Source organism: Poecilia formosa, unplaced genomic scaffold, assembly GCF_000485575.1.
Source record: "Poecilia formosa unplaced genomic scaffold, Poecilia_formosa-5.1.2 Scaffold428, whole genome shotgun sequence".
Taxonomy (NCBI): domain Eukaryota; kingdom Metazoa; phylum Chordata; class Actinopteri; order Cyprinodontiformes; family Poeciliidae; genus Poecilia; species Poecilia formosa.
In genome coordinates, this window is record NW_006800367.1 from 178,431 (window position 1) to 193,798 (window position 15,368).

At 37.7% G+C, this 15,368-nt stretch overlaps 2 protein-coding genes across 2 annotated transcripts in view; both read right to left on the reverse strand.

Annotated features, from left to right (window-relative positions):
• ranbp9 (RAN binding protein 9) overlaps positions 1 to 8,879 on the reverse strand; it is a 23,496-nt gene extending 14,617 nt beyond the window's left edge. Inside the window, exons 1-4 of the mRNA XM_007577111.2 lie at positions 8,221 to 8,879; positions 5,789 to 5,900; positions 3,010 to 3,062; positions 76 to 243 (exon numbers count right to left, since the gene is read on the reverse strand). Coding sequence (XP_007577173.1) covers positions 76 to 243; positions 3,010 to 3,062; positions 5,789 to 5,900; positions 8,221 to 8,437 — 550 coding nt within the window. The 5' untranslated portion in view covers positions 8,438 to 8,879. The remainder of the gene's footprint in view (positions 1 to 75; positions 244 to 3,009; positions 3,063 to 5,788; positions 5,901 to 8,220) is intronic.
• A 2,075-nt stretch (positions 8,880 to 10,954) lies between these two features.
• Positions 10,955 to 13,714, reverse strand: LOC103155429 (transmembrane and coiled-coil domains protein 1-like). The gene is made up of 4 exons (XM_007577110.2): positions 13,604 to 13,714; positions 12,787 to 13,145; positions 12,237 to 12,372; positions 10,955 to 11,273 (listed from the first exon to the last, which is right to left on the reverse strand). The coding sequence occupies exons 2-4, from the start codon at positions 13,125 to 13,127 to the stop codon at positions 11,001 to 11,003; spliced, it is 750 nt and encodes a 249-aa protein (XP_007577172.1). The 5' UTR covers positions 13,128 to 13,145; positions 13,604 to 13,714; the 3' UTR covers positions 10,955 to 11,000.
• Positions 13,715 to 15,368: the final 1,654 nt, after the last annotated feature.

The window sequence follows — 15,368 nt, forward strand, 5'->3', positions numbered from 1 at the left end:
GGGGACAGAGAGGGGACAGAGAGGGGACAGAGAGGGGACAGAGAGGGGACAGAGCGGGGACAGAGCGGGACTCACCTAGGCTGTGGCCGTTCTTTGTGTAGAAGCAGGTGTTGTTGATGAGGTTAACGCAGCAGCCAATCACGTCGCCCGTTGTAAACGTGGGCCCGTAGGGTTGCCCGGTGCCGGATGAGCAGAAGGAGTGGCCGTCGTCGCCGTGGTAACCATAAGAGTGCTTGTCCCAACCTGAAGGAAGAAGGCAAAACAAAGGTGAGCGGTGGGAAGGCGAGACGCAGAGATGATGCAGACAACAGACTTCATCAACGGGTGAAAACCGAAAAGTAATAAACACAGGAAGTATTTTTTTTAAATATATAAAAATCTTGATGGCATCAAAATGAGGATCAAAGAATATGTCTAAAAGAAAACTGCTGAGGTTGCACCTGAATCAATCTGCATAATTATCAATGAACAGCAGCCAGAACCTCTGCAGGGAGACAGAGAGGCTCTAGCCAAGGAGTCCAAATATGTTGACTAGGCAAGAAAAACGCCACAATTCATGCTTCAGCACGCTCCGCTGTCTTTAGTTATTAGAGGCTGTAGTTGGTAACGGGACAAAAGGACAGCATCAGAAACGTGGAGGGATTTAAAGGCTTTAAACAACATTTGTTACATTTTCAGCTGCTGCGTTTCTCTTTCTCAATGCACTGAGTCAAACCAACCGAAAAACCTGTTCCCCTCCTCGCCTGTGGGGGCGCTGCACCAAGAATCACTAAAGGAAACGACAAAAACCTCTGAAGACGACACTGAGTGCAACTTCCTTCTTCATTACATGTAAGCAAACATGAAGTGACGTCAGATTTTAGGTTTTGTTTTAGTTGTATTTACCCATAATGCCCTGCGATGCAGTCTGTTTCCAGCTCTTAGAGCAGTCTCCAGTTCGCTCGGCGTTCACATACCCATTCAAACCGAACCGGAGTTTACTTAAACCGAACACAGACCGAGGTTTGCAGGCAGACAAGAATTTGATTAGCATTCACACCTCAACAGAGGAACCGGACTTTCTAGGCAAACGGACTGGAGTCGCATTAAAGTGAACTAAACTGGGTTGGTGGGAATGAAGAACCCTAAATCTTGCTTAAGGACTCTTCTGGGTGATTCAACTAAGAAAAAAAAGAAAATAAATAAACCTTTGCTATTTTTACCTGGTATGTTTTAATCATAAAACATACCATCCTATTCACATTCAGGTTTTCCTATGAAAACGAAGGTTTTCTAAACAATCCAACCTTATTTTACCCAGAAGCCAGTGTGTTTGTCTTAGTTGCATTTACCCAGAATGTAACTGGCTTTAGTTGACCTAAAGCCCGAGTAGTTGACCTCATATGGTCGTCATTTGTGCCGTTCCTTTAACAGGTGTGTTTCCTGTTGGTTTTTAATGAGTGACGAACATGTCCCAGTTTCCCTGAACTGGAGCTAAACTTGAACCGAGCCCATTGTCCTCTGAAGAGGACGCCACTTTCAGCCCCGCTGGCCTCGGGCCGTTTAGGCTGGACATTCCAGCTCCGCTGCAGAATGTAACCCAGCCCGGCCTGCATGCGGCTCCGCTGCAGCCGTTCTTCAGTTACCACTCCTTCATTAGCCTCCATCCATCTCTGGCCCCCTGTTATCTCTGGGTGGGTCCAGTTTTAAACTAATGAAAGGCTGTCTGGGCTCCTGCTCGCTCTGATAACCTCGCTGGATGACGTTGATGAAGTGGTGCCGTGTCTTATGGATCCGCTCACCGGAGGAGAACTCTCTTACAGAAACAAGAAGTGGGTGTCTGTCTTAGAATTGGATCAGAACCGGGTTACGGCACCCAGAAATGATACCCAGGATGAATTTAGGATCTATTTTGTTCATTTAAATCTGTAAAATTAGCTCCCTGAAAACAAATACTGCTCTTAAAAAAACATTCACATGTGAGATAATCCAGTTTCATAACGAAGTGTGATTCTTACCACTAAACTTCATAGTAGCTGCATTTAATCATATGAATGGTGAGCTCATGGGACAAACGGTGGAGAAAATTAGATTAGATTAGATTCCCTTTATCTTTACAAATCAGAGAACGGCCGATACTTGGATGTGAAGCCGGCAAATATCTAAAAATCACCCACTGTCCTTTTTTGAGAGGTTTGAAGGAACGGCCCACCAGGTCATGCCTGCATGTCAACAATAGTCACTCCACTTTTACCAACTCAGCAACTTTCTGGCTATATTCAGCAACATTTCAAGAGAGAAAAAAAAAATCAGCATTGAAAGTTCAGGCCTTTAAAATAAATCAGCAATCAGCTCGAAAACTGGAGCTGGAGCTCCACTAGAGAAAATAATTATTCCAGACAATACAATCAGTTTTTACAATTTTAAACACCAATAACGAAAATTTATATTTAAAAAACTCATCTGAGCTGCACATATTAGAAAATACTGCAATGATATATCAGGTGATAGCTTTCCTCTCTAATCTTTGCTTCCTCCTCCATGTGACCTTTAGCATTTGAGTCCAGTGTGAGCTTTTGCAGCCATGACACTCTGTCCTACTAGCGAAATGTTGCATTAGCATAAATTATACAATTTCAGAATTTGCAAACTGCATAAGCCAACAATTACTGCTCTCCAAACTGTCCTTTGCGATATAAATATTGTGATGACGATATATTGATGATTTATTGTGCAGCAGCCATGCAATAAAGCTCAGATTCAAAAGCTGACGTCTAATCCGCAGCTTTAGTGTGTTTGTTTATTTTCTGGGTAGTTTGAGTGAGAACACCCTCGACTGAACGACTTTCCCTCGTTCGTCTTCCTGCTGTCTGCAGCAGCTCCTATAAACACTGCGCTCCAGCCGTGCCAACAGAGAACATGCAGATGTAATCAGATAATTGAAGTTTCCTCTCAAAGAGACGTTTCTCCTGCTCAGCAGAATCCTCACAAGCAGAATAAAACCAACAATTACACACACAGTGAACTTACCAGGGAGTCTGTTCATATTTACACCCTGAGCTGAGAGGCCGATCCCCATGTAGCTGGAAGAAGAAACACAAATAACTCAGTCCTGACATGTAAGACATGATGTTTATAGAGGACACAGAAGAATAAAAACGCTCCTACAGCTGCAGCTGCTTTGATTATTGCTGCACTGACTTCAAATCATCCTCCGTTTACCTGAAGCTCCCAGCGGTGAGCCGTTATCACAAGCAAACATTCTGGTTCAAGACGGAGGACAAAACGGTTTAAAAAGAAACAAAGAGGGAAGATGAAACTCAAGCCAGTTTATTTCAAAGAGCCGGCCTCATCAACACAACGGTTAAATTAACTTCACTTAAGAAAAAAAGAGTAAAAAATAAACAGAGGAATGCTTTACGTTTTTTTTTTTATGTAATTTTTTCAGTTGGTCTCAGTTTTTTTTTTTTTTTTTTTTTTTCTTCTTCTTTTTTTATTTTTTTTTTTTTGTTAATCAAATTAATGAGCTAAAAATCGTATTCATTTTTTAACACCATGTCTGAACATGGAGACCAGTGGTGTGCAACCTGCGGCTCCGGAGCCACAAGTGGCTCGTTGGACCTTCGACAGAACTCTACATAAAAACATGTAGCACCAACAATTTTTAATATAGATGGAAACAATAAATGCTCCATTTTGCAGCTGAACTGTATTGAATTTCAACAAAATTAACAAAACTATTTTTTCTAGTCATTATGTTGGAAACTAATTGCTTTTCCCTAATTTTGATGTTTTATTTCCCAAAACATCAAAATCCAAGAGTAGAAAATGTATCCATCCTGTTGTTACAAATGTTTATGATTTTATTCATTTTAAAACCTAAATATAAACTGCTGGTTCTTTAAAAAATTACCATTTGCTGATAGAAATGTAGTCAGTTCTGATTCCTCTCCAAGAACTGTGACATCAGTGGATTTGAGGAAAATGTTTCTTTTTCTTCCAAACCTTTTAGTTGGAAGTGATCAATAATTTATTGTATTGGTTGCAGAAGTAATGGAAAGTTTATGTAAGAGACATTCTCTGTGAAAATGTTTTATTATTATTAAGAAAAACAACCAAAAGTAACATAATTACTGAGGGAAAATTATAAAAATTGTCTTAAGTATATTATCTTTCAGCTTCTAAAATCTCCTGATTTCACTTTAAAATGCCCTCATGACACAAAAATCACCCGGTTCTGTCTTCACTCATCATTATCTATCAAGTTTGGTGCAGTCAAGTATTTTTAAAAAAGTTGGATTTTTTAGTTTCAGACAGACTGATCAGAGATCAGTGCTTGTTAAGTCCAACATCAGCAGATCAGTTTTCAGTTAGCATCACTAAAATGTAGTTTTTTCATGCATACATGAATAATAAACTCATTTTGACTAAACGGTTTGGGTTTAACCGCTATGGATTAAATTTATTATTTGATATTCAGTAATACTGGAACAACATTCATAAGTTAGAAGTTGTGCAAATTAATTTTTCTAAGCCTTAATGGTAAAAATCTGAACATACTTCACTCAAATTCTTTTTATATAGTTTTTTTTTCTAGTAAATTCTAAATTGTAATTAAAAATATTTTTCTTTTTACTTTAATAATAAAAATAAACCAGCATTTCTAACAGACTGTGCTGTTACAGCCAAACTATGACTGAAATGTTGATTTAAAACTTAAAACAAATGTTTGAGATGATTTAATGTAAAAATATTTTCTTCCACACTGAGACGTTGCAAACAAAGCCGACATGTTGGAGCATAAAACTGAACCGTAGCTTCGTTTTTATTTCCTGCGTTGCTCCCGAGAGCTTTGCAGCTTTTCTGCACTTCCTCCACCATGAAGTTCATGTGTGAACTGCAACAACATTCTAATGTTTTCATGACTATTTCTGCCACCAACAAGTAACAACAGTCATGCATCATTTTTCTTAGATCCTAATATTAGGCTCATCTTCAGAAAGTTGTGACACTTCAGAAAAGTTAATGTAAAACAAAGTTAGGGTTATAACCATACTAATGTTTTGTGCCTAATAATAAACATAACTCAGAACCAAACTATAAAGATTCAGAGCTTTGCTGTTAAGTCAGATAAACAGGAGTGGAGTGACAACCAATATATTGCTTTTTGATTTTTCAAAGTGTTGTTTTTAAACTTTTTAACATGATTAAATAATTCCTCACCATTCTTTTTGTTGTTTCTTAAGAGGATTTAAAACTCAGTAATTTTGTGATGTTCAGTAACCACAGATTTACAAACTAGTCGTTTAATTTCTGCAAACTCAAAATCTAATCCAGACATTTTGTTGGTTGTTTGCTGAATAATCTGGGAAGAAGTTTGAGATTACTTGCCTGTAATCTAACATAAAATATAATTTGTGTTTTTATCCAAAATGAGAATATTACCAGAGTCTGAAGTTAATCACAAGAGAACTCGGCAGGAAGAGCCGTTCCTCTTTTAAACATGCAAATTAAATCATACTATTCTCACTTCAGCTCATCAACAAGATAAAACTCTGAAGGACTAAAATAAACATCCTGATGCTTCATGTGAAACAGATGGGATTTTTTTATATCTAATGAATTTATTTTCACACAACCTGTAGAGTAATGATGACTACATTTCTGTTTTAGATGATCGATGTGACAAACTGCAGTAAAATCATTTCTTCCAGCTGGAAGTTGATAGAAAACCTTTATGTTAATTAACTTTACAGGCAGTTTAAACTAGAACAAAGCTACACCTCTGCAATATTTAACTGTCTCTTACCCATCTCGGCCTTTACTGATGATCTTCACCTCAAAGTAGTAGACGCCGCAGGCGGCGGGGATAGGGTGGGTGGCCCGCACAGACGCAGCATCCTTAGGGGTCTTCCCATGACCTTGGAAGGAGTAAACAATGTTTTATTATTACAAATAAATGTCTACAAGGTCAACCTGCTATAAATAAAGATGAAAAGCTTCTCCTGAACTACAGGAAAGCCTGGAAACGAACTGTATGAAGATTTAAATTGATCGCTGAGGTGTTCCAGATCACAGATATCTGATCCAGCTTTAATCCTGTCACTATGGTTTAATAAACCTTTAAATCAGAGCAGGAAGTAATCTAAATGTTTTACACAATAACCAAAAAACAAACATGAAGCTGAAATTATTTTTTACTGAAGCTGGTTCCTTTATCTCTAATCATTTTCTCCCGTCTTTGCTAAAAATGTGAGATTTCTATGATAAAACAAGAAGAAAATCAGATTAAATTCTTCATTTTCTGGTTATTTAAAATAATAAACTTTCTCTGCAAGATGTCGCTGAGGTTATGAGGTCATCATGTATGGTCTGAACCTCATGTACTGATTTGTGAACCCGCTCATGCTGGCAGTCTATAAAGCTAACATTAGCTCAAGCAGCTGGATGAGTGCATCATTAGGGGTCAAATATCAGCCATGTTTACACGGCTGAATGTTAGTCAGGAGCAGCTTGAAGCCTTTGCAATATGTGGACAACAAATATTCCCAACATACAGAATACAGAGCCATCGCAATAACAGAAGCAACAAAATATGCTACGGTTACAGTTCAGATGGATGTTTGTTTTGCTTTTTTTGCAATTAAATCACCTAAACCCAAATTACATTATGAGAGGATTTAATGTTCATATTTACTGCTTTCTGTGAGCAGTAAATGTCAGCTCTGCTGCAGGTTCAGATTGCAATGAAACACCTAAACCCACATGCAAATTTTCAGATTTGTTCTCCTATCCAAAGCTTCTGAGATGGAGCCACAATAAAGAAGCATTCCAGATGAATAAATAATTAAAGTTTTAATATTCCAGTAAAAATAACGCATGTCTTCCAGGAGTGAGAGCAGGGTTTGTTCTTGTTGTAGTAAAACGGTTTAATTGTATTAAGTTAATAAAATAACTGTTTTTTAATATTTACTCCAATCTCCAATTATTGATTTCACCATGAAAGTATGTGATTTCTATTTACAGTGCATTGATGTAGTAAATTTGATGATTCTACAGTATTATATTACCAAATACAACACAGAAATGCTGTTATTTTCTCATTAATTGATTTCCTGTTTAGAAAATAAGTTCACACTAGAAAACTTAATGTTTTTTTTCCAGGATTTCCAGCATTTCTAAAGATTTTACTGTTAATCGATATTTAACAGTGAAGTCTTAAGATATGATAAAAGGATTAGGAAAGTAATTACAGATTAAATCATCAACAAAAAAGCTTCATAAAGCAGATCCTAATCAAATAGGTCTTAATTAGAACTAATGACTTGCAAAAGAATTTTATATAAAGTCAGCAGATAATTACAGATTTAAATCTGGAAAAATATGCTTTGCTCCCTGGAGATAAAAAAAAAATACAAGCTTTGTATTATTGTGTGAAAGGATGCTGAACATTTGCAAGCTTGCTATGCAGTACTGAAGTGAATTTGTTGTGGAAAGGAGGAAAATATTCTGGCTGCAACAAGGAAAAGGATGTGTGTGTGCAGAGGCCCGGTCAGACCCAGAATAGCAGAACACACCCAGGAAGCACAGTTGCACCTAGTTTTTTTTTTTTAAGCACTAGCCTTTTCTTCTAGGCCTACACCCAAAACCTTCACTGTGACAGCTTTGCTAGGCAACTAGTCCAACCACGATGTCAGACAAGACACTTGATATAAAACCCTCAGCAGCAAGGAACTAATCTAACATGTCATCATGGAGGCCTGAACCTAACCTCGACATTTCACACTATTTTCTCACATTTCTAATCAACCTGTAATGCTAAATTAGCTGCTACAGTTGGGCTTTTTCTGACCTGTCTGAAGCAGATATAGTCTGTAATCACCTCTGTCTGTATTCAATCAAAATGTTTATTCTGGTAGGTTATTTATTAAAGAACATGATAGGTCGACGGACTGTCAGTACAGGAAGCTTCATGGAGACAATTAATGGGATTGGCAGGCTGGTTAACTGGTAGCAGCGAAGCTAACGAGCAGGGAGGTGAATTTTGGCAGCGGCTGCACCTCGCCAGCTGGTCGGGTTGCAAGATGTCCTCTCCGCCTTGTTGTTGATCAGGCTACCCAGCCTACTTTGTTTTTAGCCACAAACAGCAGCTGCCTTCGCTAAGCTAGCTGTGAAGTTAGGCTAGCATGTTAGCATAAGCTTAATAAAGTGACAAACTTTGAACGTGTCTTTTTGTCATACCTTTATAGTGAACACGGAGGTTGTTCTGAGACAGTCCGATGTAGCTAAACTTGTCCTTCGGGCTCCAGGAGCGTGGAAGCGGGGTCTCGTTTTCGTTAACGGCCGGATAGAGCCGTCGAAGTCGCTGGTTTAGCTCTTTTTCCTGCTCGTTCAGAGCCGAGTCTCCGTGGACAACGACCGACATCAGAAACCCACAGCCCGTCGACTGTCCAGACATGGCTACCACACGGCTTTTAGTGAAGTGGCTTGTCAGTAACAAGCCAGAACTGCTGGAGTCGGTCAGTGTCGAGTTTAAAGGGGGGTTAGCAAAGCTAGCTAGCTATGAGGCTAAGCTAACTGGCTTCGCTGGTTCGTATTGAGGCAGCCAGAGCTGGTTAGCCTAGAAGCTAACCTGGCTAACGTGTTTAGCCGAACTGATCGCTGAAATGGCTCAGGTTGACATTAGCTGACACAAAGCCACAACATAGACACTACGGGGAACAATATCTGCAGGAGAGGATCTGATGAGAGCGGCTGAGACACAGACGAACAGGTCCGGGTGGATAGCAAAGTAACAAAAGCGTTAGTCCAGGCGGATCGACTAAAGTATAATAAGCTCGGCTAGGCTCGATCTTTTGTTTGTTGTCGGAGCGTATTCTGCGAGTCTGATTGGCTGAGAGCAGCTCCACTCACTTCCTATGGGAATGTGAAGTCAGTAACTGTGAATGTGCAAAAACAGATGAACAGACAAATCTGCACTCAAAAAACCGAGCTGTACTTTTACAGTCAAACGCCGAGTTATTGTTACTTTTTGTTGTCCCACAACTGCTCTTGGTCTATATTATATACCTCAGTTCAGTAAACTATTAACAATCAAAATAACTTTTTATATGACATAAATAAAAAGTTATTTTATTTGATTTATTCAAGTTTTCACCAGTTATCCCTAATCCCCATACATTTTTTTTCTTCCACTCAACTTTCCATTCAGATGCTTAGATGTTTTTTTATATTTAACCAGTATGTAAACTGGTTTAAACTGCATTCCTCATTTGTCTCTTTCCTCATTCTTGTGTTGCATTTATCTGAGATAGTTTAACTCTTGTAAAGACAATTATCAGTCTTATTGTAAACATCAGCTGAGTTTCAGTTATGTCAGACAGTTTAAAAGATGCTTCATTATGGCTTCTCAAAAATAAATATGAACTGATAATGTCTGATTTGGTTCTGGTTTCATTCGTCTGCTTTTCTGACTTTTTCCAGCATCCAAAGAGCTCAAACATTAACAGTACTTTGCTGCCTGAATGGCAGAAAATCCTGAAGAATGTTTATATGCAAGTTCATAACTTTTAGCTTACATGGACTTGGTTATTATGCATAATAGTGACCTGAAGCACACCAGGAGGCCCCAACTGAATGAGTTAAGATCTAAATAAAGGTGTTTTACTGGCATTGTATAATCCTTTTTAGATATTTTAAACAGGCAGTTCACGCTCAGAAACTCTCCATTGTACCCGAGTTAAAACAATTATGCTGTATTTTCCCCAGAGTGACAGCAAAGACAAAAACTAATTGACTTAGGAGACAATTAGTTTTCAGTATAAGGTCAGAATGGTTTGGAAAACATTTTCCTTTAATAAATGAACTCATGATTTAAAAACTGCAATTTGTATTTGTTCAGATTATCTATCTCTAGTTATCAGAAACATTTTAAAGATGTTATTTGGTCTTTAAAGCTCAGCTATGGTTTCCTAAATGTAAACATCTTCAGCATTACCATTATTTTTGCAATGCTTGATGTTAAAAAGTTGCAGAAATCACTTTGAAAGTGAAATCAATTGCTTATTAAAGAGTCTAAAGTCAGTATTTATGTGGAAGGGAAAAGTCTGTAATCCATTAGACCAAAACTGCTAGTGAAAGTGATGCAGGTACAACATATACATCTGACGTTTTTAATCAAAGCATTTAAGTAAGAATAACATCCGTTCTGCAGGCCGTCTTGTTGTGCCTGTTTGAGCCAAAACATTCTGGTCTGAGTAATAAAACTAAAGCACAGACAGAACATTTCCTCCCCGTTTGGTTTAGCAGCCTGTGAATGTTCCTCACAACACAGCAGCATGTGGGAAAATTCATTTCATCACTATAAAGGAATGATGAAGTGATGTCTCACTCCCCGTTGGGAAACATTTGCTCGGATTAGATCAGGACCTCTGGAAACAGGAGGCCTGGATTGTTTATAATCTGTGAGATCCATGAGCAAAAAGAGACCAGTTGTTCTGGAAACAGTTCTGGTGTTTGGAGAACGGGTTTGAAGGGGTGAAACTTTACTAAAATGTTCCTGTGAATGAAAAAATAAACTTATTTAAAAAGAAATTACTTCCAAGCCTCCTAACCTGAATATTGGGATTTTTTTCGAGAAAAAAACAAACATTTTTTACTAGAAAAAAAATCTGAGAAGCATACTCAAAATATGTGAGTTTTTTGGGGGGGAATTTACTCTTTTTTTCTATCTATACAAAAAATGCGCAGCTAATGTAGGGATAAAATATGTTGGACCGACCACAGCGCCCCCTGGTGGTTTAAGCTTATGCTGAACGCCAGCACTGGAGAAAACAAGGTCATATTTTGGATATCTGATCAATTAAAGTGAACAAAACTCAGGACTTTTATAATTATTAAAATAATTTGTGTTTGTTAATAACTAAGAACTCCAAGTTAAACTACAAGCTGGAATGATACTGATAAGATAAATGCTGATGGTTTTCAAAAAGTTTTATTTTTTGCATCTTCTTGGACTCCAGTCAGCTAACAGTATTCCAGTACTTAAAGAACAGGAAGAGGAAGACAGCCAGGAGCACAGCAGAGAGGATGTGCTTGGATGACTTGAAAATCAAGACGACTCGGTTCAGTGTGCACACAAACACCAAGATGGTCGACATGACAACAAGCAGCCCTTTGATTAGCTTTGCGATGATAATCTGTGCTGTGCTGTCTTCGTGTCTCAGAAGATCCATCTCTTGCTGCTGCTGCAGCTCCATCTTCAGGAGATGGCTCTGACATTTGTCCAGCGCCACCTACAGGTGAGAAAAGATAAGATAAAGTGGAAATGACATAATTGGAATCTGGTGCTGAACACTAAATTGATAATATCGCAATAGACTCACAATCAATCTCTCCTATGTCTGATAAAATATTCAATAATTTCACAGATCTAGAACCGTGTGGATCTGGAAAGGCTTTTAGCTCTGCTAGGTGAGTGGAATCAACTAACTCACTCACTCTTTGGTTGCCTAGCGACTCACTCGCTCTTTGGTTGCCTAGCAACAACCTGTTGAGTAACTTGCACAGCAACAGTTTCATGTTGTGCCCCAAAACTGCTTAAACATAAGAAACAATGTTGTGGAACAAAAACTGTGGATAAAACAGAAAAGATCACACCACCAGTTTGGCATATTTCAGATATTAGATAGTAGATAATCAGATAATCAATACTATTAAAGTTGACCAACGTATCGTGATGAGTTTTTCAGCCATATTGGGACCCCATGAAAAATTATTGTAGAAAAAGCTTCAAATCATATTCGTCTTTTACTGCAGCATCAAAATCTCAAACTGAACATTTTAGAAATATCAAGAGTTTAATTTGAACGGAAACAAAACTGAAGTTATCTCTGGATCTAAAGAGGAACCATCTAGCGTCACCACACAGCTTCAGTTATTACAGCTGGAAACTAGAGATCAGCCTTCAGTCTGGGTGAAGTGATGTACTCAGACCTGAACATTCAGAGCAACATAAAGACAGTTACGAAGTCAGACTTCTAATACCTGAAGAACATTTCCAGGATTAATGGACTAATGTCCCAGCAAGATTTGAGTCTTTGGGCATAAATACTGTGTACAACATACAAGTCTCCTATCAGACATTAAAGGTACATTTTAAGAAGAAAAAGTTGGAATTTTCAGAGAACCTGGAGTATTAAGGCAGGAAGTGAAACATGGTTCAGAGTGATGCATGAAAACCTTTACTGGTTGCTTACGGAAAACTCCTCCGCTTTGCAGTTATACTGAAAATCAATGATATCCTTTATGCTGCTTATCTCCTCTTTCAAGTTCGACGTTTCCCTCTGATGAAGCTCAGTCAGGTAAGCGAGTTCCCGCTCCAAAACGTTCAGTCTGCCAACCCAAAACACCGCATCATCAAAAAAGTCAGAACTCTGAATTATGACATAAGAGTCAGAATTAAGAAAACAGTAGTCAGTGTTCTGATGTTAAAGTCAAAATTCTGGGAAAAAAAAAAGAGTTAGAAATCAGAGAAGAAAACTCTTAATTCTGAGATTCAAATCTGAATTAATTCTCAGAAAGGTCAGAACTCTGAGACTAAAGTTATAATCCTGAGGAGAAAAGTCAAAATTAATTCAGACTTTTTTTCAGAATTTTGACCTTTCCCCTAATTCTAGCATTGATCTTAAAATGTTGACTTTTTTCAGAATTTTGAAAAATTAAAAATTCTTAATTCTGAGATTAAAGTCATAATTCTGAGGGAAAAGTCTGGTTCTTTTCTTTGTCTTTGCAGTGGGCAGAACTGACCTTGACATTTCTTCCTCCATCACATGCAGCATGTGGTTGTGGTCCCGCTGGTACTCGGTTTTCAAGGTTTGCAGGGATTTCTCGAGGTTCTTTTGGGTTTCTCTGATCTGCTGGATGTCACTGAGCGCAGCATCCACAAGTTTGGATTTGTTCTCATTGTGACACTTCCCACCATCCCTGAAAGAAGACCTGCTTTTGCTGCTGCTTGCAGTAGAAGAAGGTCTTAAGAAGCTTGTGTGCTTGTCTGCAGACAAGCTGCAGCTTGCCAGGAACTTGTCTACAGAGAGGGAGGATTTTGAGTGCCTCCGGCTGGGACTTTCACCTTCGTGGTTTTCGTGCATGTTCTTCACTCTGTCAGACTTACAGTGGATGGAGAAGGAGAATTTCACCAATTTAAATTTGTCTGTTAAAAGTAAAAATTTGTGTGATTTTGAATTGGAGTCAGGCAACATAAAATCAGTCCACAGGCCATTAATGGCCCCGCGCCACACTTTGGACACTCCTGGTAAGGATTTTAGTAATTGTGTTGCCCCCCTCCTACTCCCAGATTTTCTTAGTGTGTTCCAATAAATAATAAGATGCTTTTATTTTGATAATCCGGTGTTGAAGTCCTTCTTCACATTATTTAAATGAGTTTATATTAATAATATTATTTAATCTACACAATACAGTGTTTAATTAAAAAATTCAGCTCTTTTGTTTTTAGCATAAATCAGACATGCCCAGCATCTCCGTTTTGAACCATTTCCATAAACAAACAAAAATGGATCTGAAGATGAAGATGAGAAAAGCTGAACTAAATTATGATTTAACTCACCTGGCTTCAAACCGGATCATCTGAAACGGGTCAGGGTTTGGAAGTGGATCATAGTCTGCGCCACCTGACTGACGCAGCTGAACTGTTAAACGACAGCCACGTTGCTAGGCAACAAATTGTTCGAGTCACAGTTGAAAAAGACGATTTATTGCTATAAATGATCATTTTCAGCAGTAGACCATTGAAGAAGGATTTCTAAAACACGTGTCCGCTTTTCTGAATAAAGAAACGGAAAAATAAAAATAAGTTAGCCTTTGAGGAGCACAGGTAGGGAAATGCAGATGTTAAAGTAACGTGTCTCAAGTAACATAAAAACAAAACAAACAGCTAAATGAAGAAAATTAGAGCAGATTTTAAACCAACTTCAGGACCGTATTTATTTCAAGGATGAAATTTTTTCCTGAAATAATGAGACGAAAAAGACCCACCGTCACTTCCTGTCCCCACATTAAGAAATTCTTTTACAAAAATGTGAATAATTTTTGAAGTATTACTCAATTTATTGAACTGAAATTCTGTGAAATTAGATTACATTTCAAATCTTCTCTTTCCTTTTTTTTCCAGATTCTTTTTGCACCGAGACTGTTCAGATTTGCATATTTTGTCGCCCCCTTCTGGTGATTTTGGAGGCCGAGGATTGGTTGTTCCTCTTTCTGGTGTTTACTGTTAATTTTTTTAAAAAAACCCTCTAATTTAAATGAATTAAAACAATATTAAAATTTTAAATGTTCTTGTCATTCTTACACACAGCATTAAAAACTGCTTGACCACCGGCCTCCACTGTTCAAGATGTTTAAGTCATATTTAATTTATGTTTTATTTCTACTAAGGCGAGCAGAAAACCCAAAAATTATACTCAAGCACCAGTAGCACTACTTCAACATATCTTTACTAAGGTAAAAGTAAAAAGTATCCATCCAAGAAATAATTTAAGTACGAGTAAAAAATAATTTGATAAAAAGTTGACTGAAGCACTAACTGGTCAAAATGATCAATTATTTAATAGTTAAAAATTACATAATCAGACAAACCAAATTATAAAGTTAAGTGGAAATTTTGGTATTTTAAGGACGAAAAGGAAAATAATTCGTATAATTAATAATAATAATTTTAAAAAAAGAAGCTAAATCAGCCAGAATATATTTTTTCCAAATCAGTTTCTTTCTGTTTCTGCCTGAAACTGAAAGTTTGGTTAAAATATATTTGTTTTTCATTTCAGTGGGTAGAAAATCCAGAAATTTTACCGAAGTAAGAGTAGAGATACTTCATAATAAAATTACTCAAATAAAAGTAAAACATACAGAATAGCAAAAATACTCCAGAAAGTAATTTAAAAAAAATCTGATCAGTCAGAATCATTCAGATGATATCAACCAAGCAGGGGGAAATCCTAGAAACCTTCTTTGCTTTCTGCACACGGCCCAGTCTTTGGTGTCACACTGCAAGGAAGGAGGCTCCATGATGATCAGTCCCAGAATGTTTTATTCTGTAAATAAACATTTCTGTAAATAAATAGTGGAGGGAAAGTGATTTCTCTGACTCACTTCATGCACAAACACTGTATGTTTATGATAACTGAAATAACCTGATGACATTGATACATATTTTCACGGCTACACTCTGTGATCAGAGCGATGTAGGAATTAAATATGCTTCCTTTGTGTGTGTGTGTGTGTGTGTGTGTGTGTGTGTGTATGCATCAGGCACTAATTGGACTGAATTTCACTGAGTAACAAAAGATCAGACTCGAAAATTCCAGCTCCGG